Below are 27,999 nucleotides of genomic sequence, written 5' to 3' on the forward strand. Positions count from 1 at the left end.
CTCGAAAGAAACTCAAATTCTCCTTCCCCCCGCCCCACGCCCACCTCGCCAGCAGTCTTCCATGACCACCTCCCGCAGGCATGGCGCAGGGCCCCCCCTCTCATTAAGGCAGCAGCAAGGCACAGCAGGCTGGACTTCATTTTCCAGGAGCAGAGGATGACGGAATCGGTGCCCACCTGGCAGGAACCATGGCTATTTAGCAACAAAAATAGCAGCTTTGCCAATTTGAGAATGTATCCATATGGACTGGTGTCACTTGACCTTCAGAGTTAGGACAGTGATGCACAGGACAAAGAAATGGACAGTCTTCTGAACAAAGTGGAAGAAAGAATGAAAGAATTAGGTGAGGATAGTACTGGGCGAGTGAAATGCATGCTACCCATAGTTGGAGGAGGGGCCATCGGCAGATATCAGGCCTACCGCTGATCGGCACATCCTATGACAGAGAAGAGGAGGTGTATGATGAAGACCCACCTTATCAGAACATTAAAATTCTACACCTGAAGCAATTCGGAACTATTCTCGTCCTTAGCGGGGATGTTAATTTGGCAGAGAGTGATCCTGCCTATACCTGGGCTATCATGGGCAGAGGCAAAGAAGATCGCACTGGCAAAGATGAGCTGATTCTGGGAGGCAAAGAAGAGGGTGTATTATGTGAAATAGTCAAACTGAAACCAAAGATGGTCACTATGGTAGAGATTGACAAATGGTGATTTGATGGATGTAAGAAATATATGCAAAAAAACATGTGCTAAGGATCTTAGTCTTAAAGGAGACTGCTATCAGGTTTTTTTTTTTTTTTTTTTTTTTTTTTGTGGCACTAGGGGTTGAACCCAGGGCCTTGTGCATGGTAGGCAAGCACTCTACCAACTGAGCTGTATCCCCGGCTCCCCATCAGTTTCTAATAGAAGAATGTATTCCAGGGGCTGGGGATGTAGCTCAAGCGGTAGCGCGCTAGCCTGGCCTGCGTGCTGCCCGGGTTCCATCCTCAGCACCACATACAATGTTTGTATTAATGTTTGTAAATAAAAAAAATGTTGTGTCCGCCGAAAACTAAAAAATAAATATTAAAAAAAATTCTCTCTCTCTCTTTAAAAAAAAATGTATTCCAGTACTGAAGAAGTATGCCAAAGAAGGGAGAGAATTTGATTATGTGATGATTTCACAGCTGGTCCAATGGCCACATCTCCAGAAGAAGATTCCACATGGGAGTTTCTCAGATGGATTCTTTTTTTTTTTTTCTCAGATGGATTCTTGACCTATCAATGAAAGTATTGAGACAGGATGGGAAATATTTTACACAGGGCAACTGTGTCAATTTGACGGAAGCCTTGTCCCTCTTTGAAGAACAGCTCAGGTGCCTCTGTTGTCCTGTGGAATTCTCAAAGGAGATTGTCTGCGTCCTTTCATACTTGGAATTGTGGGTATTTTACACTGTTTGGAAGAAAGCTAAATCTTGAAGATGATTATTCCCCTAATCATGTGTGCTGCAAACAACTTTCCTAACCTCCGCATGCTGTACATGACATCAAAATAACTTCCTTAAAGTTTTCTTTTTATATATATATTTTTTAGTTGTAGTTGGACACAATAACTTTATTTTATTTATTTTTACATGGTGCTGAGGATTGAACCCAGGGCCTCACATGTACTAGGTGAGCGCTCTACCGCTGAGCCACAATCCCAACCCAAATTTTCTTTTAATTATTAATTTTAATTTTAAAAAGCAAAGGGAAAATGTATATTTTGATGAGTGAGGGTGTTATTTTTTGAAAGCCAGCTGAAGGGCAGTTAGATAGTTCAGCAAAAATTGCCAAGTACACTGACTGCCTAGAATGTAATTTTTGTTACTTATTAGTTCTGTATGGGTTTTTTTCTGTTTTCTTTTTTTTGGTTTTGGTAGACCAAAATTTGGATGTCTGGAGGAATGAGCATCATTGTTTTGTTCTGGAGGGAAGTTCTTGATGGTGATATGTTTTCCCAAAAAATGGATTTAGATATTAAAATTACAAAGGAGACAAAAAAAAAAAAATTCTCCAAATCAGCTCCATGGGTTTTCTGCACTGCTGAATTACTATCCCCACGTTTGGCATGTACTAGCACACAGTCAATAAATATTCGTTGAATGAATGACTATGTCAAATAAATTGTGGCATTTAAAGCCTTTTAAACAAAGAGCCGGATGTGGTGGTGCACGCCTGTAATCCCAGGGGCTCAGGAGAACAGAACGAGGTAAGAGGATCACAAGTTTAAGGCCAGCCTCAGCAACTTAGCAAGACTCCAGTCTCAAAATAAAAGGGACTGGGGATGTAGATTAGTGGCAAAGCGTCCCTGGGTTCAATCCCCAGTATCAAAAAATAAAATCCAGGGGATGGACTGCATTGAGACTATTGGATAGACAGGGGATGGAGTACGGAAGCCACTTTCCTTTTTTCAGGTCCAGTCTCCTCTGTCCCTTCCTGAAAGCACAGTTTCCTTCGAACTGCCCTCCCCCACACATGTGCAAAAGTGGGATCTGATTGGCTTAACCCAATCATTGCCCCCATCCCTTTGGTAGTGTGATTGGTAGGGTGGTGCTCTGTGACCCAAGTTCATCCACTCAGAGTGACTGACAGGACTCTGTCTGACAATGTTGGATCCCAGGCCCTTCTTTTTCTGGACAAGAGGATGTACAGCCTTAGATGATGAAGATGGTTGTCTTGAGGTCAGAGCACACTCAGAAGAGAGTAGCAGAACAGGGTAATCTACCAAGAAATGACGCCAGGATCCTGCAGACACTGAGATCTGTATCTGTAGCTTCTGTTGGGCATGGTGTCATACACCTGTAATCTCAGTGACTGGGGAGAGAGGCTGAGATAGGAGGATTACAAATTCAAGACCAGGTCAAATTTGAGGTCAGACCTTGTCTCAAAATTAAATAAAAAGGGCTAGGGGTGTAGCTCAGTGATAGAGTGCCCCTGGGTTCAATCCCTAGTACCAAAAAAAAACCTGGTGGGGGTGAGAGGAGCCCATGAATTACCATCTCCATGTAGACCATCTGAGTGAAATTTTTACTACTTACAACTAAAATTAAAATCCTAACCTCAGATGTTGGTGTTCAAAATATTTAATCAATCAGAACAGATTATAGGCCACAGCTATGGGCCTCAACCATGGAGGACCATGCCGGGTAGCAGGGAGGCCGAGACACTCTGGGTAGAACTGACAGCAGAGGGAGGCAGCTGACTTGATTGCAGTCATCTTGAGTCATAAAGGTCATGATTGCCCCTGAGGAACCCTGACCTGTTTTCCTAGAATAGTTTTCCAGCACATTTCAAATAAACGAAATCACTGGAGGGGTGTGTGAAGTTTTACAACTGGATCCCAACATCAGCACCAGAAATGTGCCTGACATCTTGGATGTTCACTTGAGATAAATCAGGTATATTCTGGCTTGGATGAAAGACACTTCTGTTCTGATTGCTCCACAAGCTCCCTCCCTCTGACCCGCTCAGTCTTACTGCTGTTCTTAAACATGCTTATTTCAATGGGTCCCCAATACATTTCATCCGTACAATTCTAGATCTGTGTCTCATGGCACAATTCACTTATGGTAGCTGATTCTTTTGCCGTGGATTTTCCTGGAATCGGATAGGCAAACAGAGAAGCAACTATTTGCTAATTGGCAACAGATAGATTTTGATTATTTCTTTTTCTTTTTTTTTTTTTTTTTTTTTGTGAGACAGGGTCTCCCCTAAGTTGCTGAGACTGGCTTCATACTCATGATCCTCCTGTCTCCGCCTCCTGAGTAGCTGGGATTACAGGTGTGCACCACCATGCCCAGTGCTGGATTTTGATATTTTAGCAATCTGAGCAGCTATACTGGAACAAATCAACTGAATATGAACCCCTGTGAGGACTCATGGATGGTCCTGAAATGAGGGTTTATTTGAGTCTAAATTAAAGAAGTAAACATTCAAACAAAACTGAAACAAAAGCAGGGGCAGGTGACAGGCTGCATTTCTAAAGAGAGAGCTAAAGGAGGTAAGGGTTGGGGCAGGTAGTAGACTCAGGTCTATGGTTTCTTTTTCTCGGCTGGCTCCAAATCAGCCTTGTGCTTTTGATCTTGGACCTTGAAGTCATCTACGGAGGGGACCTGGGAGAGAGGCCCAAAACTTGACTGAGATGATATGCTAAAGGCTCTGGAAGAGGTGGCGTAGGTGTAGTAGGATTCCGAGGCGATGATGTTATTGATCCTCCAGCGGAGATGGTTGCAGGCGTTCACCGCGTAGGGCCATAGGAGGCAGAAGAGGATGTAGAGGATCACCATGCCCACAAGCACACTGGCCGACACCTGTAGGCCACACAGCAGGTTTGGATGTGCAGCCTGTGGACTGGACCCCCTGTCCAACCAGCAGGGCAGCTCCCAGACCACCACTCACAATGACAATGAAGAGGGCCCGCTTAGCACTGAGCGGGAGCCCATGGATGTGCAGCAAGAAGATGAGCTGGTAGTTGCAGTAGGTGCTGTTGTCCACACCTCTGGTGGAAGATGGAATCCAAGACTCAGGAAGTAATCAAGCACCCCACAGGATACCCTCAACCCCCATCTGAACCACACATGGTGGGCTCACCTGTTACTCACTAGCACCTTGAAGAAGAATTCAGGGGCGATGATGCCTTGGGGGGTCATGTCATAGCATGGAGAATTCTCCAAACACAGCCACCTGGGAGCCCAAAGTAAAGCACTTGTGCTGCAAACATGGGTGCCAAGCCCTGATTTCCTTCCTACACCCCACAGGGGGCTGGGTGAGCATGCTTGGTGCAGCCTTCTCTCATTGATTCCTTTATCCATCCATCCAGGGAAGCTGCCCAACGCCCGCCATGCTGCAGGCTGCTAATTTATTCACTCATCTCCTGCGGCCTTCACGCCTCCATCTGCTCTTTTTTTTACCATGCATTCATCTGGATTCTGGGGTCAGGTACCCATTACGAGCTATCGCCTCATTCACCCCTTGCTGCCTTCACTCCTTCATCCACAAGTATGGCTTGAACACTTACTAGTTACAGAGTCCCACCTTTTTTCACTTATTCTCCCCCTGATTCAGTAAACAAGCTGAACCCTGAGGAGGTGCACCCGATTGATTGATTCGCTTGTTCATTCTTTGCAATTCATTTACTCCTGGCAGCATTTTCTGCATTTCATTGCCTCTAAAGTAGTTATTGACCCCTATATGCTAATTTGCTCCCTCATTGTTCGATTCATTCATTAACACCTCCCTTTAACTGTCAATAAATGCCTACATGAATTATTCATGTGTTCATTCTTTCATTCAGAAAATACTATGTCAAGTCTATATTCAGGATGTGATCCTGTAAAGGGAGATAGACCCCACACGAGACAGTGGCAGCTCAAGAGGGTTAAGGACGGGGTGGGGAGGCATAGGCAGGTGACCAGTTGTGGGGAGTTAGTGGGGCCAAGAAGAGGCGACTGTCCCAAACTGAAACAGTGGGAGAAGTCCTCCTCCTTGAAAGGGCATCTAAGAACTGAAGAAAGAACAGGAGGACCCAGCATTTCAGAGGGTCCCGCTCCACAAGGTCAGTGTCCCCCACCTCCCTTGAGGAACACAAAGGCAGTCCCCTGGCTGCAGGCTCTAGCAGTCTCTCACAGGCATAAGGGATGGCACGCCTGACGGGCAGGTTCGGGGTCAAGGGGCGTTGCGCACTCACTCAATGCCGGATCTCTTATAAGACATGATATAGAAGGCCATATCGTGGGTGGTCTCTGAGGTCTTTGTGGTCCAGATTCTGCTACCTGTTCTGTGCAGGAAGGTGTAATTTTAGCTTGGACGGAGCATGGCCTCTGTCAGTGCAGAGCCCAACCCTGTGCTCGGGGGCGGGGATCTGGGTGGGGCTTAGCTGCTGTTTGGGCGTGGTTTGGGGTGTGGGCGTGGTTTGAGGGGAAGAGTGGGTGGGGTTTAAGGCAAGGGTGAATCCTGCTTGGCTCCAGGGCTGCAGGGGCAGGACGACTGGTTGTGGGCTAGCCCCAGAGGGATTACTTGTCCAGGGGGCTGTTGTAGCGGTAGATTTCCTCCTCGTTGTAGTCTACTATACTGTCCAGAGAGGGCCCGCCTCCCACGACCTTCAGCACGTAGCTGCCGAGAGCAGAGGAGTAAGCACCAGCTTGGGGTCCTGGGTACTGCACCCCCAATGCCCACCTCCAGATCCTCCCGCCCACCCCCGCAGGCCGGTCTCACTTTTACCTTCCCTTAAAACTGCCAGAGTCTCCCGTTACCAAATCTTGAATCAAGAAGAAGGGGTAGAACACTGTGGAGTCAGAGGGGTTGGGACCAGGAAGAGAAGGAGTTAGCTTGGTCCGAGGAGTGGATGGAGGAGTGAGAGGAGCGGTAGGAGAGACAAAGAGGGAGGAGGGTCAGCGCAGAGGAAGGGGGTGGGTTGGTGGATGGTGAGGAGGGGAGCCGGAGGGAGGGAGGGAGGGAGGACAGGGCGGAGCTGTGGAGCTAGCGGGCAATGAACTTTGGAAAGAAGGGACCAGACACACTGTCACGGTAGAGAAAGCAGGGCATCTCGGGGTCCACGTGCATGCAGTCGAAGTAGTGTTTGTTCTGCTGGCGCATGTATTTCAGAGTGTAGGTGATGTCGAAGGCCAGGCGCTTGCCTGGCGGACAGCCGATAAACACTGGCACCATCAGGTTGCCCTGAGCGGAAGAGAAACCTCGGTGCTGGGGACAGCCAGACTGGGTGGGGCAGGGAGCACAGCATCCCTTCAATACACACCACCACTCTGCCTGGCTCACTCCACAGTGACGTTCCTTATTATTATTGAAACAATCCTCCTCTTTTTGGGGGGTTATGGGGTATTGAACCCAGGGGTGCCTAACCACTGAGCCACATCTCCAACCTTTTTTTTTTTTTTTTTTTTTAATTTTTGAGACAGGTTCTCGATAAATTGATTAGGGCCTTGCTAAATTGCTGAGGCTGGCCTGGAATTTGCGATCCTCCCGCCTCAAACTCCCGAATGGCTGGGATTACAGGCCTGACCACCACGCCCCAGGAAACAATAGTTTTAATGTCTTATGTAGCTCTTCCTACGAAGAAGCCCCTCAGTGATGCTCTAAGAGTTTTACATGATCAAAGTCCCTTAAGCCTCACACAGCCCTGCATTGTAGACTTTGAATAATCCTGTTTTAGAGATGGTAAAAGTGAGGCATAGAAAAGTCAATCAATTTATCTATTACCTAAATAAGTGGAGCTGTTAAGTGGTAGAACTGGGATTAGAACAGAGTGATCCAGAAACCTTTAGCATATGATGTGTAAAACAATTGACACCTAACACCCATGGAGTGTCAAACTTTTAGTCACATATTATAGGTCTGAACTTGAGTTTGAATTCTCCAAGTACAAACCTGCAAAAGAGTCATTAAATGAGGGAAATAGAGTCTATGATGGGGGTCAAGGTCAGGGAACACCAATGACACTATCTTCAGAATGAAGAGTCCTTGGGCCCATTTGAAGGGAGGGTGTAGGAGTTTCACCCAATTGTCAAAGGGACCCAGTTATCCAGGGACTGTGGCCTCAGCTTGACAGCGGCTGGGAAGAGAGGCTGGTGGCCATAGAGTGAGCATTTTCCATTCTAGGCCTGGGCCAAAGACTTTACACATATAAGCTCACTCACTCTGGGAGGCCTAATGGGCATCTGAGACTCAATGTGTCCAGATCACATCTTGGTAAATTGCACCTCCATCCCTTCCAGCTGTTCAGGCTGAAAGCCTTGGCCTCATCCTCTCTTTCACCCCTACATCCAGTCCATGAAAACATCCAGCTGTTTCTTGCCTTCGAACAGAGACTTAGGGATGTAGCTTAGTGGTACAGCACATGCTTAGGACACAAGAGACATCAGGTTCCATCCCAACATCACAACAAAGAAAAAAATTAAAAAAAAATCCAGAACCCACCCTTTGTTTCCTCCAAATCTTCAACTCCTTTACCCCCGTCCTTATTTTGTTCAACCTGGTCTCCCTGCTTCTGTTTTCCCCTCCTCGATCGTCCCTTACATGACAAGCAACCTGATGGATCCTGTGAACACCCGAGTCCCTCATCTGCTCAGAGTCCCCACCGCTGTGGAGCCAACTCATCCCCCAGGGCCCAGAAATTGGACCTCCATTCTGCTGTGACCTCTTCTTTCTCCATCTTCCTCTTTGTTCCCCCCGGATTCAGCCACACTTGCTCCTTTAGTTTAACACATGAAATCTCATGTAACCCAAGGAGCCTGGGGATATTATAATTGGACTTTTTACTTCTGGGGTCATTGCAAGTCAGAAGGGAGGAGCCCCAGCATCTGTCTGCTGGTGAGTGGGTCAGGGAAGTTGGAGAGAATAAGAACTCTGGGTCAGCTCCCTCCTCTACAGCCTCCTGAGTTACTCAGAGTAGATGTCTGCAACTCTCTGAGCCTTAGGTTTTGCCTGTGTACAAAGGGGATACTGCTTGTGCAAATTAGTGAAGAACCAAGAATCCAAAGGAGTCAACACAGAACACGTGAGTGGGCAGAAGTAGAGGCATGTGTGAAAGAAAGGCCAAGCCACTGCTGCCTTTGTGCCAACTTGAAAAAAGAAGCCCTGCCTCTGGGACACTTTATTTCTCTTTGCAAAAAAGAATCTGAAAGGACACGCAACTTTTACTTTCTGAAATGTGGATGAGGAAAGGAGGGCATGGTGAGTGTGTGAATGATGAAAACCAGTGAGAAAGGGTGGAGCTACAAACGCATTCGTGGGATTCTAGGACAAGCACTGGGATCAGCCCTGTTGAGACCTGACACAGCCCCTTCTCTCCCACCACGGGGCCCAGTACCCCAAGCTCTGATACTTGCAAGCGAGGCCCAAGGTGTGTGTCCTGGAAGCAGAATCCTGAAGCACCCACCACCTGTGGGTAGGAGCCGGCGATGATGGTGGTACCCATGGGCCCTGTCATTCCCCTCATCCCACGTCCCCTCTCTCCCTTCCGATCTTGGACTGCACCTTGACCATCATGGAAGTCTTCATGAGGTGATGTCCACTAATGCCCTGGTCATAGCAAAGGCTTTTATCCCTGAGAGTAATCTGGGATGATGGGAAAGGAACAGGCAGAAATAAAGAATAAACAGGCCTGCCGGAGATCCAAAGACGGTTCTAATAGGACAACGACAACGGGGCATCACTTCCCACGCGGGGGGTTGGGGGGGGGGGACTAGAGCCGCCCCATTAACTCGACGTCCACCTTTGTACCAAGGCTCCTCGCCAGGCCTCACCAAGAATAGGACCGAGTTGCGTTTAACGAGAACCTTCTGCTTAATCAAGGATTCCGTGCAGCTGGGGTCAGCCAGCACCACGCCCACCGACACCTTGCTCTGCACCTTGAAGGCGCTGCCTGCCAGGGACAGAAAGAGGAGTTCAGGCCGGCACCTCCCGAAGAAGCACACTCAGGCAGCCCTCGCCCTGCCCCTTGGCCTTCACTTTGGCTTACACACCGATATCAGTGCCCATCTCGAAGGAGTACCCCCGTGCGGTCAGGAAGATGGAGAAGTGGTATTCGCCGCCCTTGTCCAGGAAAATGCGCTCGGGCAGCCCAAAGTGGGACTTGAGGTCGTAGATCTTTTCATAACTACCCATGTCGATGTGCACGCCACCCGCGCTCAGCCAGTTGCTCGCCAGGTAAAAGTAGTAATCCTGGAGGACAAGATGAGCCCCGAGAAATCAGCGTCAGGGAGGGGGTCTGGTCAGGGGTGTCTGTGCGCTGCCCCTCTCCCACTCCCAACCCTCTCCACTTACCTCGTCCTGTTTCTTGTTTTTCCACCAGCGCCAGGTGGGATCGTGCACCGGGTCCGCGTAAGGCTGCAGGGACCGCGGTACACCGTGAAGGGGTGGGAACAGAGACAGTCCCTAGCCCAGTGGCAGCGGCAGACTCCTTCCCAGTCCCGGTTCCATCCCATAGCAGAAGATATGCACCCCTGGTCCCAAATCGGGCTTTCCATTCAACTTCCACACTTCCCAAACCACTCTGCAAGGACCCGCCCCCGGGCCGCCCCGCCCCCGGGCCGCCCCGCCCCCGGGCCGCCCCGCCCCCGGGCCGCCCCGCCCCCGGGCCGCCCCGCCCCCGGGCCGCCCCGCCCCCGGGCCGCCCCGCCCCCGGGCCGCCCACACCTATCCGACTGAGCTCTGTTGTACAGGCCCCGCCTCTAGGCCGTTTCCCCTCGGTGGGGTCTCAGTGCCCTGTTGAGGCGCCCACCTTGTGGTACTTGGAGTGCAACCGGAGCAGGTAGTAGACGAGACCTTGATAGACCGCGAGTGAATTCTCGCTGTGGAAGCCCGAGGGATTCAGGACCATCGGGGGCCGAGCCAGGTAGCGCTCCTGGCGCGTGTAGGCCTGCGGGTTCGGCAGGTTCCCCAGGCGCATCACCTCGAACGGGCATAAGTTGCTGAAGGAGAGCGTCGGATGACTCCTGGGCAGCAGTGTGTGGGGGGGGGACAGCTGACTCTTCCACTCTCAGCGTCCCAGGAGCCTCCCCAGATCTAATCCAGCCCCGACCTTCTCCTCGGCTTCAGTTCCTCTCACCCAGAGGCCTCTTGGCTGTCCCTTCATCCCTCAGACCAAAGCACCCTCCCCTCTATGGTTCTCTGTGGTTAGTCCCACTTGTCTGACAGTAGACCTTCTGTTTATTGCATTCCGGTTGCCTCCTGAGCCCCTTCCACATAGCCCTACCCCACCCCCACTCCCACCTCCAGCCGCCTCCCTGGGTTCCTGTGACCCACCCTCTGCAGGTGACTAGAAGGATCATTAGGAAACGTGGTAAAATCTGGCTCTGCATCCCACCGTTGGCCCATCCATGGCTCCCCAAGACCCTCAAGATGAAGTTCCTAAGAACACCAGGCTCCCCTTGTCCCTGCCCTCCCACCACCCCCATATCCCTACTGTGCTCTTTCTGGCCAGGACTTTATCTGGGTTCTTGAACACCCAAACCTCTTTCCTCCTCAGGCCTTTGATGGTTGTCTCCCCCGGCCCCATGGAGCACCCTTCTCCATCTGTCACCTGGCTAATTCCTCCTCAGCCTTCAGGTCATACAGCCCATGCATCTCCTTCTGAAGCCTTCCTGGGTGCACCTCCCCCCAGGCTGGGTCCTGCTCCTCCTGTGAGCTTCCAGGTATCTGTACCATGGCTCCCCCATCGCAGCCCAGGGTCATCACTGGGATGGCTTCAGTCCCACCCCGGGATGGGCGCGCTCAGCCCGCGGTGTGGTCCAGGCCTTCTCACCCATCGCGCACCGTGTGGATCTGCTTGTGCTGCTCGTACATCAGCAGCTTCTCCATGGGCACCAGCCTCTTGACCAGTTGGTCCTGCTTGCCGTGTGTAAGGTATACCAGCTGCGGAGACAAGGTGGTCAGGCAGACTGGCGTCAGCCCCCTGTACCCCCCCTGCACCCCCACAAAAGGCCTGCTGGCACCTGGTACAGCTTGTTCTCTTCATAGAAGAGGGTAACCATGGTCTCCTTGGAGGCATACAAGGAGGACTGCTTCATCACCTGCAGGCTGACGTGGATGTCCCAGCCGTGGGATGGGAAGATCCTGTACAGGTGGTAGGTGCCCTCCAGGAGGTACCAGATCTGAGGGTCCAGCAGCGAGGTGTGTGTGCAGGGCACAGGGACCTCCTGCCCTATCTCTCCCTCTGGCCAGTGTATGAGGAGTAAGGCATGGAGCTCACCTCCAGGTGACAGGGACCACAGTACCTTCTCTGTAGTGCCATCTCTCTACTTTTGGAGGCCAAGCCCCTGTGTGCAGCCCACCCCCCCTGCCATGACCCCGTTTTTCACTGTTTCAGCCTACTTGAGTTTCTTTTACTTGCAACTGAAGCATTCCTAATACGTATGCCCCTTAAAGACAGGGTTCCTGCCTTCTCACTCTTGGCAGCTTCCAGGGTCTCACCAGTCCCTGGACCTCAGTTTCCCATTTCTACACTGATGGACGCTGCTCTACACACATCTGATTCCAGACCTCCCCTTCCTGAGCTTCGGCTGGGGGATCCCCTCCATGAAACCCTCCCTGGTACGCACACCAGATGGGGTCAGGCTCTCTGGTGCTATTTTCCCCCTGACCACACTGAGTTGTCACTGTCTGGGTACAGGCCTGTATTCCCCAGTGAACAGTGATCCTCTGAGGACAGGGCCCAGGGCTGACCTGGTCACCATTGTGTCCCTAACACTAGTCAGTTAAGTGCTTAATATTTATGGAACGAACAACTACACCATGGAATGAAAGTGGCTTCCCCTGGAAATGAGATCATTGCATGGGTCTTTCACTCTTCTGTGTGACTTTAGAAGATTCCTAGTCTAAGTTCCAGGGGTCTAAGGCTAGAGATGTGACTCAGCGGGGGAGCCCTTGCCAAACCCCAGTACCCCAAACACCAACGTGTGTATAAGTTCTAGGATTCCCAGTTATAGATGGAGCTTCTCCTGTCCTTCCTGAAGTTCCCTGAGGGCGGAGGGTCTGGGGGCGGGCAGAGAGAGGGGCAAAGCAGCCCACCTCTTCAGTCTCCGTGACAATAGCTACATCCCCTCGGAATGAATTGACCATGTACTTGATGGATGACTCTTTGGGGAAGTCCGCCAGGTAGATGAAGTTTTCTGCATTGTAGCTGCAGGGGATAGACATGGGGAACTCAGGGCACCGTGACAGCTGGGTGTCCTGGACACCTGCTTCCCCTGTTCCACGTCTGATACAACATAGGCCCCACGGACTCCATTTCTCCACTAGTCTTATGAACAAGTAAAAAGGGAGCCTGGAATTCTAACTTCTGTCCCTACCTCATATCCCCAAGGTAACCTTCTGCCCTCAAAATCTCCATCTCCCCATCTCTTCCGGGTGGGTAGATGGGAAGAGTTCTAAAGTGTCCCCAGAAAATAATTTTCTATTGCTCACATATATTGGGTCTTTCCATAAGATTTCATTTTAAAAAAGGGTTCCCAGGGTTGGGGTTGTAGCTCAGAGACAAAGTGCTTGGCTAGCAGGCATCAAACACCATTGACCACACACACACACACACATACACACACAGCTCCGCCCACCCTACCCCCCCCCTCCCATCCCTGTTTTCCTCATCCCCATCCTGATCATGTCTGCATTTGGCCTCCTTTGAAGGCTTGGTGATTTCAGAAAGAGCCCTCCCCTTAGTGAGGCTGAGCAGGGAGGGCATGTCTGGGCCACACGGGGGTGACGGGGCGGGGGGGTGACGGGGGCCTACCTCTGCAGGAGGAAGTTGCCCCAGATGAATAGCAGGTTGTTGTACAAGTTAAAGGACAAGCCCTTGGGGATCATGGGAGTGTTAGTATAAGACTCTGTCCCGAGGATCATCAGGAACTCTAAGCCCCGTGCTGAGCAAAGCAGAGAAAGAGGACAGCAGGGAGTCGGGTAGCCGGGGCCCCTTCTGGCCACCCCTCCCTGGAAGTCACCCCTGCTTTCCCCTCCTACCATCAGGGATGAACAGTGGTACGGTATAGAGGATGGTCATCTCCTCAGTGACTATAGGTGGGGAAAATACAGTAAAATCTGAGAGGCCGAGCTTTCAAAACCTGAAGTGAAGCAAACCATCAACTTCCCGACTCCTCAGAAAATCCTTCCCATTGGCTTCCCACTTGGACCTGAATTTCTTAACCTGAACTATAAAAGGGTCCTGCCTCTGAAAGGATACAGTTCTGTTAGGGTGCAGGGCTTGTGGGTGGGGATTTTGCAGTGCACAGCCTGTACAACTCTATTTGGTAGCCCTGTTCTTACTGCCGGTAAAATCAAATCAAATCTTTTTTTTTTTTTTCCATACTGAGGATTGAACCCAGGGGTTCTTAACCACTGAGCCACATCCCCAGTCCTTTTTTACATTTTATTTAGAGACAGGGTCTCCCTGAGTTGCTTAGGGCCTTGCTAAGTTGCTGAGGCTGGTTTTGACCTTGCAATCCTCCGGCCTCAGCCTCCTGAACTGCTGGGATTATCCAAATCTTCTTGTGGAGCAAGAGGCCTTTCCAGATCTGGCTTCTGCTTACCTCTCCAGTCTGGGTCCCTGTCTGCTCCCCTATTCCAGCCACACTGGCTTCCTCTGAGTGTCTTCAGCCCACTCAGTCTCTGCTCTCCACTGCAGACTTATCTAGCAACACTGCCCTTCTGTGGGGGGGGGGCATTCGATCCCTCGGGAGGGGCATGCAATCCACAATCTGGGCTCCAGATCCTCGCCACCCCTCTTCCCCAGCCCATCACCCTGGTACTCAGGTCGTAGCTGGCCAGCTGGTGATATTTCTGATCTGAATCGTCATACTGGGTCTCCACCAGCATCATCAGAATGTTCTGCCCCGGGATGAAGATGGCCCAGATTATGGAGCATCTGTCAACTGGGAGGGGAGGGGAGGGTCCCACTGGGTCAGCTCCATTTCTGCGATGCCATGTCCCTCCACATAACGCTCCACCCATCCCCAAGACGTTGCCTGTCCTTTCCGTGACCCCCCTCCCCTTCCTTCCTCTCCCACAGCCTCAGGCCCTGCCCTCCTGCCACTGGCCCAACAGAGAGATGAATACCGAACATCCTTTTGCACGCGGTCTGATTCCTGGGCAGCAACTCAAAAGACACCAGGCCATCTGTGGAGGAAGTTCGGGGCCACACACAGGCCCTTCTGGTTCCACCAGCTCCACCTGGCACCTCACCAAACCAACCCCCCCCTGCTGTCTCCACTGCTTCTGCCCCCTACCCTTGGATTCCAGGGAGCAGGCCTCACCCTCTGGACCTCACAAGTGGTCTATCAGAATATGGATCCATCAGGTCATGGGATTGACCAAACCTTATCTGTACAAATGTATAACCAACCCCCCTTGCCACACACACACACACACACACACACACACACACACACACACGCAAGCATGCGCGCGCGCACACACACACACACACACACACACGGACAAATACACACACAGCCTGGAACCGGTCCTGAGGGCACACAGTGAGTAACAAGGGCCTGAAGTGAGAGGGCCCCAGGAGGTCTCTCGGGCTTCCAGAGGCCCCCAGCCTTACCTGTGATGGTCCCGAAGTGGAGATAGCCCTCATGCTTGCCAGTGGTCAGGGCTATGACGTGGTCAGAACCATTGCTACTGAAATACACGGGGCACAGCTTCTTGATACACTCGCTGGCCAGGACACGAACCCATTTGCCTAGGGGTACAAGCATGAGGTCTCAGGCCCAGGTGGCTGTACCTGGTGCCTGGGACCCCCATCCTCATTCTGCTGGTCTGGTGAGACCTGTTCTCTGGCTGGGATACCTGTTCAGTGTGGTGTTGGGGGGGCCTTGGCAGTGGCACCAGTTATCTTTGGGAAAACCTCCTTTGCTTGTCCTCTATCCCTCAAGTCCAGATTGAGGAGACCTCTCTCTTGGACTGTCCTGGCGAGAGCAATTGGTTCTGAACTGGGTATGTGACCAAGGTGGGAAAAATCAGACTATTCCACCTTGTAACCAAGAGATGTTCTTCTGGGGTCACTGAGGAACATAAAAGTAGACAACTGCTAGCATCACCATGGCATCCACAAGAAGAGACTGGCTGGCAGTAACAAGCCCCTGGATCCAACTATTCCTGAAACCAACCAACCATCAGCTATGTAAGCCAATACACACCCATTTTCTTTGGCTTAAGATGATTTTAATTTGGTTCCTCTCACTGTCAAAGGACCCTAAGAACTGGGTGCAGTGGTGTACACCTGTAACCCCAGGGCCTCAGGTGGCTGAGTCAGGAGGATTACAATATAGAGGCCAGCCTCAGCAACTTAGTGAGATCCTAACTCTGAATAAAAAATGAAAAGAGCTAAGAATGTAGGTTGGTAGTTAAGAACTTCTGGCTTCAATCCCTGGTGCAAAAAAAAAAAAAAAAAAAAAAAGGACCCCAAGCCAGGCATAGTGGCAGCTTGGGAAGCTGGGAAGTGAGTTCAAAGCCAGCCTCAGCAATAGGGAGGCCCTAAGCAGCTCAGTGAGACCCTGTCTCTAAATAAAATACAAAATAGGACTGGGGGTGTGGCTCAGTGGTCAAGTACCCCTGGGTTCAATCCAATACCCCCAAAAAAGGCCCCTAAAAAGGAAAATAAGGATGTGGGGAGCACGTATTAACCAGCGTGATACACATTACAGTGCCTTTTTCTATAATGTCATAATTGACACCTCTCTTTTGGTTGTGGGGGGGACTAAAAAAACTGGGGGGCTTTAGTATTCTCTAAAAGATGAGGTGGAACCAAAAGTCCTCTCCCTCTGCTCGGTCTCCCCCTGGCCCTGCTCTGCAGCCTCTGGCTCCCACACCCTCCTCGCCTCCACTTTTCTGTCTTTCCTGCGTCTCTCTAGATGCGTCTTTCTACCACTCTGCTCAGGGCACACGTGGCTCTCGGGCTCCCTCTCCCGCCCCCTCCTCCCGCAGTGGCTCACAATTCTCAGGAAGGTCTGCGTGTCACATGGCGAGGTAGGGGACCTTCCTTCAGGCTGGTGATGATCCAACACAGTGGCGGGGCCCTCCCCCACCCACCCACGGAAATCTCAGTCCCAGGTGTCCCCATGGATGACCTCACTGTCCCTCCCTGCAGCTCTAATGGTGGGTCCCCTCGCCTGAGGTGCCAAGGACCCGGGTATGGCCGCTGTCCGGTCCCTCACCGCTGCTGTGGCTGCTGTCGTACAGGGTGGCGTAGGTGCCTGTGTAGTAGTAGATCAGCTGGTTCTGCCGAATGAAGAGCGTGCTCTCCGTGGAGATGGCGTCGTAGATGGTGGCTGAGAAGTCAGCCTGGGGACAGTAGAAGGAGCCTACCCAGCAGCTGTCAATGCTCAACTGCAGGGGAGCAGAGTCTGGGGTGAGCAGGTGACCTGGGCCTCAGCCCCATGTCTTGCTTATGGGGGGTAGTTCTTGCTCTAACTGCTTGGCATGGACACAAGCAGCCGCCCAGAGTGCTCTCCCTACTCAACCTGCAGCAGCGCCTTGGTGGCCAAATGTCTCCAACATGGGCCAGAAAGCAGAGGTTCAGAGACCTGAGCCAGTGTGCACGTCAGGTGTCCCGGAGTGCAGCATGCTCAAGGGCACTCAGTGTCCCTGCGCCCCTCACTGCAGTCAGGGCTGTGTCTACGTGGATATAAAGCATCCAGGCTCACACCTCCGTCTACCCAGAACACACGTGGCTGTAGGTCAACACTACCTGATCCAGTGGCCAATTACTAATGACAATGTCATTAACAGCGGGACAGTGGAGGGTTCTTAGATTCTATGAGACTGAATCTAAATTAATCTAAATTTAGACTAAATCTAAATTTCCAAAGCTGGTGACCAGCTTCAGGCCACATGGACTAATGCAGACTGAAATGCCCCCGCCCCCCATATGCTGAACCCTTCACATGACTGAATGGTAATAGAGACCTCAGGGAGGCAACTAAGAATAAATGAAGCTGGGTGTGGTGGCGCAGGAGGCTGAGACAGGCCAGTGTGGGCAACTTAGCAAGACCCTGTCTAAAATGAAAAATAAACAAAGAGATGGATGTGGCTCAGTGGGAGAGCGCCCCTGGCTTCAAAAAATGTGGCTGGGGTGTAAACCCCAGGTTTGATCCCCAAACCACGAAAATAAAAACAGAGAAAAGAGGAAAGCCAGGTGTGGTGGAGCACACCTGTGATCCCAGTGACTCAAGAGGCTGAGGCAGGAAGATTGCAAGTTTGAGGCCAGCCTCAGTAACTTAGCAAGACCCTAAGCAACTGACTGAGACCCTGTCTCAAAAAATAAAAAGAGATGGATGTGGCTCAGTGGGAGAGCGCCCCTGGGTTCAATCCCTGGTACCAAAATAATAATGATGATGATGATGATGATGATGATAATAATATGATGATGACAGTAATAATAATAAATGTTTCAGAAAAAAGGGCAAAAGGTTGATAATTATTAAGGCTGGTTCATTGTCCCAGTCTCTCTCCTTTGGCGCATTCACTAAAAAGGAATTTTCTGCTCATTTTTTTCTTTTTTTTTTAAAGGGTGATTTTTTTTTTTTTTAGAGAGAGAGAATTTTTAATATTTATTTTTTAGTTTTCGGCAAACACAACATCTTTGTTTGTATGTGGTGCTGAGAATCGAACCCGGGCCACACGCATGCCAGGCAAGCGCGCTACCACTTGAGCCACATCCCCAGCCCTCATTTTTTTCAATAAAAAGTATAAATCAAAGCAAAACTCTAGGCTGTGCTGCTGAAATTCCATCAAGTCAAGGAAAAAATATTAATTTCTTGCTTTCTCGCCCTATTTAACATCAGAAAAAAAGACCTTGAGAATTTACTTCCAAAAAGTCTTGCTCAAACCGCAGAGGTCATGGCGACACTATTTTCTGCATAAAATGTTTGTGACTGGGGCTGGGCTGGGGCTCAGTGGTAGAGCGCTCGCCTCGCAGATGTGAGGCCCTGGGTTCGATCCTCAGCACCACATAATAATAAATAAATAAAGATATTGTGCCATCTACAACTAAAAAAAAAAAGTTTGTGACTGATGAGTTGCCATGGTAATGTGTAGTCCTGTTAATAATATTCAAATTGATGGCTCTGTTTTCTGGAAGAAATACTTAGACATTTCCATTCTGAAACTGGATGCTCATTGCACTTACCTGTTCTCCCACATCTATGCACAAAAGGAAAGCTGAGGCTAAGCTGAATTTTTTTGTTTGAGCAAAGCTTGAGGGTTCTGACTCATTTAATTTTGGAGGGGTACCAGAAATTGAACCTAGGGGCACTGAACCACTGAGCCACCTCCCCAGCCCTTTTTTGTATTTTACCTAGAGACAGGGTCTCACTGAGTTGCTTAGGGCCTCCATAATTTGCTGAGGCTGGCTTTGAACTTGCAATCCTCCTACCTCAGCCTCCGGACCTGTTGGGATTGCAGATCTGCTCCATGGTACCCAGCTCTGACTCATTTAATAAGCACTTTGTTGGGTTCCCCTGCCTCGGGGAAGCAGGCAGATGCCTGAGCCCCGGGGATGGAGCTTGAGGGATGTAGGAAAAGATCTTTCCCACTGGATGTGGTCCTGGGAAGACAGGGCCCCTCAGCCTTCAATGCCAGAGGGTAGAACTATTTTGAGCAAGAAGTCAAGACAGAGGAATCAGGTCCAAGAGATAGAGAGAGAAACCCAGGCTGGGTTGTGGCATTGTTAAAAATCCTGGGTCGGGCTGAGCCAGAAGTCCTGAATTTATTTTTTAATATTTTATTTCTTTATTTACTTATTTTCATGTGGTGCCGAGGATCGAACTCAGGGCCTCGCAGGTGCTAGGCAAGCGCTCTACCCCTGATCCACAACCCCAGCCCTCCCAAATTCTTTAATTACATGAACTTATAAGTTTCCTTCTCTATCTTTTATTTTGAGGCAGGATTTCACTGTGTTGCTCAGGCTAAGCTCAAATTCCTGGGCTCAAGCGACCCTCCTGCCTCCGCATGGGTGGGACTCCAGGCGCAGGCCCATGCCCAGCCTCCTCTCCACTTTTGGTAGGTGGTTATTTCCATTTTCCCGCACTCTTTGGTAATTGGGTTTGGCAGGCATGTGGCATCCAGCCTCCTTGGGCTGGACGTGATGCTGTCACCGATGGAATGGGATTCTGCTTACGTGAACCACTAGATCCATTTTTCTGCATGAACCAACCTGGTGTGGCTCAGCAGGTGGCCGTTACTCACTCATCCGGACATGTTTCTGCCACTAAACCCAAGAACCTGACTTCAGATGCTTCTTCCCCATCTGGGACAATACAGGCTTGTGACTCCTAATTTGAACCCTCAGGGCCACATGTATGTCAATTCTGAATTTTCCTGAGTGTAGAAGGCACTAGGGTACATAGATGCCACTCATGATGGATGCTATTAACTTACCTTCACAATGATTTTATAAAATAAAAATAAATATAATTATTTTTTCCCATTTTACAGATGGGAATCTGAAGCCCGGGTTGCCCAAGGGTTAGTGAGAAAGTGGCAGGACTAGAATTTCAACTGGGTCGCCTGGCTGCAGTTGCTATCTGGTAGGGACTGCTGTCTTTGGGGTCCCGTTCTGCAGGCCCAGGCCCCCTCATTCAGGGGCTGAGGCCCAGCTCCTTTCAAGAGACCCCAGCCCACTGCCCCCCCCCCCGTACCACTCACTTCCACAAGAGAGAATTCCCTGAAGTTGGTGCTGGTCATGAGGAGGGCCTTCTCGTTGGGAATGCCACCCAGGATTAGCACAGGTGACTGGTCCACATTGTACCACAGGGGTCTCGATGAGACATTCACAAAGTATCTGGGCTTTATATCAAAGAGCTGCCAGGGGAGGGACAGGAGGGATACTCAGAACTCCTGCCCCATGGCTCTGACGCATTCAGGGAAAAGCCAAAGTCCTTGCCCTGACCACATGGCCCCCACCATTTGCCCCACCACCTCCCTGACCTTATTCCCCACCATTCCCCCCCACCTCACTCTCTTCCTGCCCATCAGCCTCCTCCGTGCTTCTCAAATATACCAGAGACATTGCCACCTCAGGGCCTTTGCACAGGCTATTCCCCCTATATGAGATGACCTTGCACCAGTATCCATGTGACCCCTCTCCTCGCCTCCTCCAAGTCTCTACTCAAATGTCAACCTTCTCAATGAGGCCTTCTTTCATCGGTCTATTAAACATGGCACTCTCGTCCCAAATAGACCCATTCCCCTCAGCCTGTTTGGTTTCCCTCCAGAGTACCATCTTTTAATCTTCAATGGAATGGAAGTGTCATGCTGTTTGGTGTCACAGTGACATTCAGGCAGTGCATGCTGAGTGAACGAATGCACAGTGATTCAGATGGAGCAGCAGGCAGGCTCAGTTTTAAATCTCCTTCCGTGTGTACATGCTGAGAGGGCAAATGGTCCCCTCTCTTCTAAACCTCACATTGAAATGAGTGTGAGAGCACCCCCCAGGCTCCCCATGAAGTTGTAAGGCTCTGGTGCACTTAGGAGAACCCTGCTTCAGGCCTGGTGTGAGTCCTTGTTTGGGAGGAAGTAGAGCGCCTGGCCAAGGCCAAGTTCGGTTGCTGAAACCCAAGCTTTCTACCTTTCCCGCTGCCCGCAGGGCCCTCACCTCATCTCCCACTGTGAACTGGATTCTGTTGTCTGCCCCCATCTTCAGGAAGCCATTGATGTTCACGTGGAACCTAGCATCAGGGGTAGGGCACGGGGAGGGCTGGTTCAGAGCTCACCCAACAGCTCACAGCCACCTTCCCTGGCTCCTTGGGGATGGGGATTAGGGATTCCTCCCAGAATGTTCCCCCTCATCATCACCCAGGCCTGGGGCAGAGGCACCTTTTACTGGGAATGATGGGCCCGAGGCCGTTGCTGCTGACATCCACGCGCATGACCACACTGCCGTTCTTGATGGGCATGGGTGTGTACCAGCTCATGACACACACCTCCGTCGCCATGCATGGTTCTGCTGGCACAGGGGGTAGAGGTACTGGCATCTCCCAGGATGTCCCTCCAGGCCCCAGAACATCCTGGGAGCGCCCTGCCGCTCCCTCCCCCAGGCCAGGGGGCCCACCTTTGCTGCGGAAGGGGGCCGCCTCCATCTGGATCTGCAGCTGCTCTATCTTCCAGCGGTAGAAGTTGACGGGGGCCTGGAAGGTGACTAGCACTAGGGGCTTCAGCCCCATCAGGTGGCCACTGCGGACCAGGTCCTCGGAGTGCTGAGGGAGAGATGGCCCCATAGGCAGATCCTTAAGACAGTTTCTGGGCCCTCTGCGTCCCCCCTGCCTCAAGCCCCTTTTAGTGGCCCGTATTTCCTGGGCAGGGTGGGGAGGGCAGGCTCTGCACCATGGGAAGGTCAGCAAACAGGGCTGGAGGTCTTCCTGGAGGAGGTGGATCAGGACAGAAGATGCGTGCAGGAGTGTCTGGGGAGGGCAGCAGGCAAGGCAAAGTGGAATGAGCATGGCAGAGGGATTCCCAGCAGCCTCCCCTGACCTCAGGGCACCCAGCCCCCATGAGGGGACTGCCACCTTCCCTGAGGCCCCTGCTCACTGCTCTGGGAGAGCACAGCCAGGCATTGGGTCCGGAGTCTAAAGGTGAGCATTGGTAGGGCCATTGGAAAGGGACTGAGGAATGGGGTGAGGTGCATCTGGGGACAATCTCCCAGATGTGCCAGGATCCTGGCTGTACTAGGGCCAGACAAGGCTTTGAGGGTGGGTGGCATGAGGGACAGAGAAGTGTAGGTGTGAGCAACAGCCGTGTGCCCAGCAGTTCCTGGACAGAGGCCTCCCTTGGGCTGGGGAGGAGGACAGGGGGAAGGACTAACGGTGTGACCACCATTGCCAGGAACTTCATCCTGAGGGAGCCTTAGCTGGGGACCTTTGAACCTGCCCTACACCTGCACCTGCACCTGGCCCTGCCTCGAGGTTCCCAGGCACAGGGGAGCAGGTGCTGTGGGGCAGGGACCCCCTCCCTGTCAGGGCAACTGGCTACCACCCTGGTCCTGTCTTCCCTCTTCTGCGTGGACAGGACAACAGCCCCTCCCCACTCTCTGCTGCCACCTGAGCCAGGAAGCCCAGTCAGATCACACCCTCCTCCACTCAGAGCCTTCTATTTTTGTAATTTTTATTTTTTGGTGTTGGGGATTGAAACCAGGGGCACTTAACCACCGAGCCACATCCCCTGTCCTTATGTTTTCTTGAGAGGCAGGGTCTCCCTAAGTTGCTTAGGGCCTCACTATGTTGATAAGGCCTGGAACCTGTGGCCCTCCCGCCTCAGCCTCCCGAGAGCTGGGATTACAGGGGTGCGCCACTGTGCCTGGCTTGCTCAGAGCCTTCTTGAGGCCCCATGTCACTCAGAGTCAAAGCCATATCTTCACCATGGCCCAAGAGACTTTATTTATTTCTCTACAAAATTACTATTTTATGTACTTGACTCAAGAATTGCTCTCCTGGTGGACTGAATCCGCAAGAAAAGCGTGACCATTCTGTTGACCATTTGCCATGGTTTAAATGTGTTCCCTAAAGGTTCACGTGCTCAAAGCTTGGCCCTCATTGTGGTGATGGTGGAAGGTGCTGGAACCAGTGCGAGGTGATGGGGTCACTGTGGGACCTAACGCTAGTCTCCCAGAGTTAGTTCTCAAGAGTGAGTTGTTACAACACAGGTTCCCCCACGTGCTTGGCCTTTTCTCCACACAGCAATTTCCATTCCCTCTTTTCTGCCATGTTGTGACACAGACAAGGGGACCCTCACCAAAGGCTGAACAGATGGTGCCAGCTGATCTTGGAAGTGAGCTAAATAATAAAGAAGCCTCTTTTCTCTAAAAATATGCAACTTCAGGTATTTTGATATAGTAACAGAAAATAGATTAATATACCATTGTATCATCTCTAACAAAAAGAGGGGCTCATTCATAGTAGGTGTTGAATGAACAGAAAGAGGTATTATTTCCTTACTCTTGTAGCTAAGGAGAAAAGATTCATGGGGTAAAACACTTAGTAACAAGTTGCTAACATTCACTGAACCTTACTATAAACCAGGTACTGTGCTAAGTGTATATATTTGATCATATTAAGAAGTGGGCTGGGTGATATAGCTCAGTTGGTAGAGTGATTGCCTCGCATGCACAAGGCCCTGGGTTCAATCCCCAGCACTACACACACACAAAAATAGTGGGTATGATTATTAACATTACCTTATTAAGGATGAGGAAATTTTGACGCAGAGAGGTTAAATAACTTGACTCAGATCACACAGCTGTTATGTGGCAGAGCTGGACTTGAACCCAGGCAGCCTGGCTCCAGAGCCCAAACAATGAACATGCTGTATTTTCTGCCATACTTTTTCAAGTAAATCCTAGTTGATTACAGACTCAAACCCACATGTACTGGCTAGAGTTGGGGCTCAGTGGTAGGGTGCTTGTTTAGCATGTGTGAGGCACTGGGTTCCATCCCTCGCACCACATAAAAATAAAACAAATAAAATAAAGGTATGTGTCCACCTACAACTAAAAAATATATTTTATTTTATTTTTTTTATATTTATTTATTTTTTTAGTTTTCGGCGGTCACAACATCTTTGTTTGTATGTGGTGCTGAGGATTGAACCCGGGCCGCACACATGCCAGGCCAGCGCGCTACCGCTTGAGCCACATCCCCAGCCCTAAAAAATATATTTTAAAGTAATTTAAAAAAAAACCCTAAATGTACAAACTCCTGTTCTGAACCATAATACTCCACTGTCCTCCAAAAACTTACTTGAATAAAAACAATGTAGAAAAAGAAGAACAAAGTTGTATGACTCCAGCTTCCCAATTTGAAAACTTATTACAAAATTACAATAATAAGACTTTGTGGTACTGGCATATGAATAACATATAAACAACCAAATAAAATTGAGTCCAAAAATAAGCTCCTTCATTTATTGCCAATTTATTTATTTATTAGTTATAGGTGGACACAATGTCTTTATTTTTATATTTATGTGGTGCTGAGGATCGAACCCAGTGCTCACGCATGCTAGACGAGCTCTCTACCTCTGTGCCACAATCCCAGCCCCGCCAAATGATTTTTAACAAGGGTGCCAAGACAGTTCAATAGGGAGAGAATAATCTTTTCACCCAATGGTGGGATAATTGGATATTTAAATGTAAAAGCTGGACTTCTACCTCATACCTTATACAGAATTAACTCAAAATGGATCAAAGACCTAAATGTAAGAGCCAAAACTAAAAATCTCTTAGAAGAAAACATAGGAGAAAGTCTTTATGACCATTGGTTAGGCAAACCCTTATGATACCATAAATGCAAACCACAGAAGAAAACTCAAATTGGCTGGGCTGGTGGCTCATGCCTGTTATCCCAACAGCTCAGAAGGCTGAAGCAGGAGGATCTAAGTTCAAAGCCAGCCTCCCCAATTTAACGAGGCCCTAAGCAACTCAACAAGACCCTGTCTCTAAACAAGAATCAAAAAAAGGAATAGGGAGGTAGCTCAGTAGTTAAGCGCCCCTGAGTTCAATCCCCAGTGCTGAAAACAAAACAAAACAAAACAAAAAACAACTTTTACAGCTCAATAATTTTTTTAAAAAATTTTAAATGGGCACATGGAACACCTGTAATCCCATAATCCTAGCTATCCAGGAGGATGAGGCAGGAGGATGGCAAGTATGAGGCTATCCTGGGCAATTTGGAGAGACCCTATCTCAAAATTAGATTAGAAAAAGGACTGACATGTTGATGTAGATCTGTTCATCTGGTAGGTCCTGGGTTCAAACCCTAGTATAAAAAAACAAAAAATAAGGCATGTGGCCCATGCCTGTAATCCCAGCAGCACAGGAAGCTGAGGCAGTAGGATTAAAAGTTTGAGGCCTGCCTCAGGAATAAAAAAGGATAGGGAATATAGCTGAGTGGTAAAAGCACCCAGGGTTCAATCCCTGAACCAAACCAAACCAAACAAAAAACAAAAGACCTGAATAGAGGGGGGGCGGGCTGGGGCTGTAGCTCAGTGGCAGAGCACTTGCCTAGCATGTGAGAGGCACTGGGTTTGATCCTTAGCACCACATAAAAATAAAGGTATAATGTCCAACTACAACTACAAAAAAAAAAAAAAAAAAACTTAAGACCTTTCTCCAAAGAGATAAGCAACCAGCCAAGTACATGAACAGATGCTCAACATCATTAGTTATAAGGAAGAGGCAAATCAAAACCATAACATTCTACCTCACTTTTTAAATTATTGATTTATTTTTTAGGTGTAGATGGACACAACACAATGCTAGGGGAGCGCTCTACTGCTGAGCCACAATCCCAGCCCAAATTCTACTTCACTTTTAAGCACATGATATGTCCTTAGAGGGACACTGGGAACTGTACCTACATAATCTTCTTGAATCCTAAGCCCCAGGATTGCATGACATTATCATTATTAAAATGTTAAAATGGGGGCTGGGGTTGTGGCTCAGTGGTAGAGTGCTCGCCTAGCACTCATGAGGCACTGGGTTGAAACCTCAGCACCACATAAAGATATTATGTCCACCTACAACTAAAAAATAAATATTAAAAAAATGTTAGGGGCCGGGGTTGTGGCTCAGTGGCAGAGCGCTTGTCTAGCATGTGCAAGGCCCTGGGTTCGATCCTCAGCACCACATAAAAATAAATAAAATAAACGTATTGTGTCCAAGTACACCTAAAAAACAAATATTAAAAAAAAATGTTAAAATGATGACAGCCTGACATGGTGGCACACACCTGTAATCCCAGTGACTCAGGAGGCTGAGGAAGTTGGATCCCAAGTTTGAGGCCGGCCCCAGCAATTTAGCAAAACCCTGTCTCAAAATTAAAAAATAAAAAGGGCTACTGACACGGCTCAGTAGCTAAGAGCCCCTGGGTTCAATCTCTAGTACCAAAAAAAAAAAGTTAGGGATGAGGAAATTGAGGCTGACAAAATCATCCAACCCCCACTACACTCACTCACCTGTCCATGGCAGGAGTAGTTGATTTTCAGGTAGTAAGGAAAGCCCAGGTATCTCTGCAAGGAGAGGTAGGTGACATGTGCAGAGCCAAGTGGAGCACTGGTTCAGGACCTCTCTGGTTCACTCCTGGATCCCTCACCTCGCGCCGGTCGATGGGTGAGTCCACCAACATGTTGAACACACCGCGCACTGTGTCCACCGGCTCTTGATGAACGAATTGGTCACTCTCCAAGTTCTCACCCACCCTCTGGAACTTGTTCAAGACAACATGCCAGGTGCACTCGTGGAAATCGTAGATGACTGCCCACAGCCTCCACGGTCCCAGTAGCACCGCGAGCAGTGCCCACAGCACCCGTAGGACTCGGACTCTCAGCCACAGGGCTGGCAGGGGACATGGTTTGGCAGCGCACATGAAGCTAGAATCTGGAGAACGCGGGGATCAATACCCCCGCGAAAGACAGCACTTTGGGATTGACCTCGATGACCTCGCCCTGCTGCTACTGCTCCAGCACTTTGCTTGGACCCAGCCCCTGGCTCGGACCCCGGTCTTGCTCAGGGCCCCACCTCTGCTCTTACTCTTGGCTCCGCCCCTGCTCTTGCAGATAGCTTCCCTCTGGCTCTTGCTCTTGCATCTGCCCCTGCTCCAGCTCCCGGCTCCCTCCGGGCTTCTGCTTCTGGATCCCTGCGGACTCTTGCTCCTGGATCCCTCCCAGCACTTGCTCCAGGATCCCTGCCGGGTCTTGCTCCTGGCTCTCTCCCAGCACTTGCTCCAGGATCCCTGGCGGCTCTTGCTCCAGGCTCCCTCCCGGCTCCAGCTCCTGCTCCTGTCTCCCTCCCAGCTCTTGTTCCTCGCTCCCTCCCGCCTCTTCCTCCTGGCTCCCTCCCAGCACTTGCTCCAGGATCCCTCCCGGTTCTTGCTCCTGGCCCTAGCCCCGCTTTTGCTGCAGGTCCCAGCCCTGCTCTTGCTCCTGACCCCAACTCGGGTCTTACTCCGGGTCCCAGCCCTACTCTTGCTCCTGGTCACGACACTACTAGAGCACATCTTTTCGTCCCGCCTCCTCATCTCTCCCTGTAACTTTGCTCGGCCCTTGCTTCTTGCTCGGCCTGTTAGTATTCTGACCCGGCTCTTCACCAAGTCTCGGTTTCTGTTCCTCGCTTTGACCAAACACTCCCTGTTTTCTCCTGTTCTGCTGCAATCTGTGATCATACTCTTGTTCCTGCATCTGGCTCTGCCATCATTTCTTGTCCGCCCCGCAACCTTCTTTTCGTGCCTTCCATTTCTCCTCACTCGGGCGCTGCTCCGGCACCGGGACCTACCCTTGGTCCCGCCTCTCTCCGGGTCCTTCTCTCGGGCCTTCACCACGCCGCGCCCTTTCCCCTGTCCGCGACCCTGTTTCTGTCCTAGGGCTTGCTCCTCACTCGGCTTCTTATCCTTGCACCGACCCAGTTCTTCGACCCGCTGCTTTTCGACCCTCCCTTTCCCCTGGTCTTTGGCGAGCTGTTCTTCCCGCGCCTGCTCCT

The 27,999-nt window shown here is 50.4% G+C and overlaps 1 protein-coding gene and 1 pseudogene across 2 annotated transcripts; one reads left to right on the forward strand and one right to left on the reverse strand.

Moving 5' to 3' along the window:
* The first annotated feature begins 144 nt into the window (after positions 1-144).
* Positions 145-1,460, forward strand: LOC124089870 (spermine synthase-like; annotated as a pseudogene).
* Positions 1,461-3,904: 2,444 nt separating this feature from the next.
* Catsperg (cation channel sperm associated auxiliary subunit gamma) lies at positions 3,905-27,999 on the reverse strand. Of its 2 annotated transcripts, XM_046440261.2 has the most exons (28): positions 26,618-27,999; positions 26,481-26,534; positions 21,586-21,730; positions 21,351-21,477; positions 21,130-21,202; positions 20,181-20,336; positions 16,691-16,862; positions 15,079-15,216; positions 14,586-14,645; positions 14,279-14,401; positions 13,494-13,544; positions 13,267-13,396; positions 12,549-12,660; positions 11,474-11,632; positions 11,284-11,393; positions 10,261-10,474; positions 9,804-9,866; positions 9,503-9,701; positions 9,284-9,402; positions 9,015-9,095; positions 8,863-8,919; positions 6,542-6,698; positions 6,243-6,306; positions 6,039-6,134; positions 5,710-5,799; positions 4,614-4,706; positions 4,422-4,521; positions 3,905-4,333 (listed from the first exon to the last, which is right to left on the reverse strand). In XM_046440261.2, exons 1-28 carry the CDS (start codon positions 26,888-26,890, stop codon positions 4,055-4,057), a joined length of 3,495 nt encoding a protein of 1,164 aa, XP_046296217.1. In that variant the 5' UTR covers positions 26,891-27,999; the 3' UTR covers positions 3,905-4,054. The 2 variants fall into 2 exon arrangements, with proteins under 2 accessions (XP_046296217.1, XP_046296216.1); XM_046440260.2 differs by lacking the exons at positions 3,905-4,333; positions 4,422-4,521; positions 4,614-4,706; ... (2 more) ...; positions 6,243-6,306; positions 6,542-6,698 and having other exon boundaries at positions 8,590-8,919; positions 10,261-10,450.

Source organism: Marmota monax, unplaced genomic scaffold (genome assembly GCF_021218885.2).
Source record: "Marmota monax isolate L192 unplaced genomic scaffold, Marmota_monax_Labrador192_F-V1.1 WCK01_AAM20220418_F8-fsc00228, whole genome shotgun sequence".
NCBI classification, from domain to species: domain Eukaryota; kingdom Metazoa; phylum Chordata; class Mammalia; order Rodentia; family Sciuridae; genus Marmota; species Marmota monax.

Bases quoted from the DNA above. Each gene is read 5' to 3' on its own strand.
- Catsperg (XM_046440261.2), bottom strand. From the start codon at position 26,890: ATGTGCGCTGCCAAACCATGTCCCCTGCCAGCCCTGTGGCTGAGAGTC. The intron at 13,545-14,278 runs GTACCAGGGTGA...CCCCACCTATAG, and splicing joins GCTGGCCAGCTACGACCTGA to TCACTGAGGAGATGACCATC. The intron at 4,707-5,709 runs GTGAGTGCGCAA...TTGGGCTCCCAG, and splicing joins TATAAGAGATCCGGCATTGA to GTGGCTGTGTTTGGAGAATT.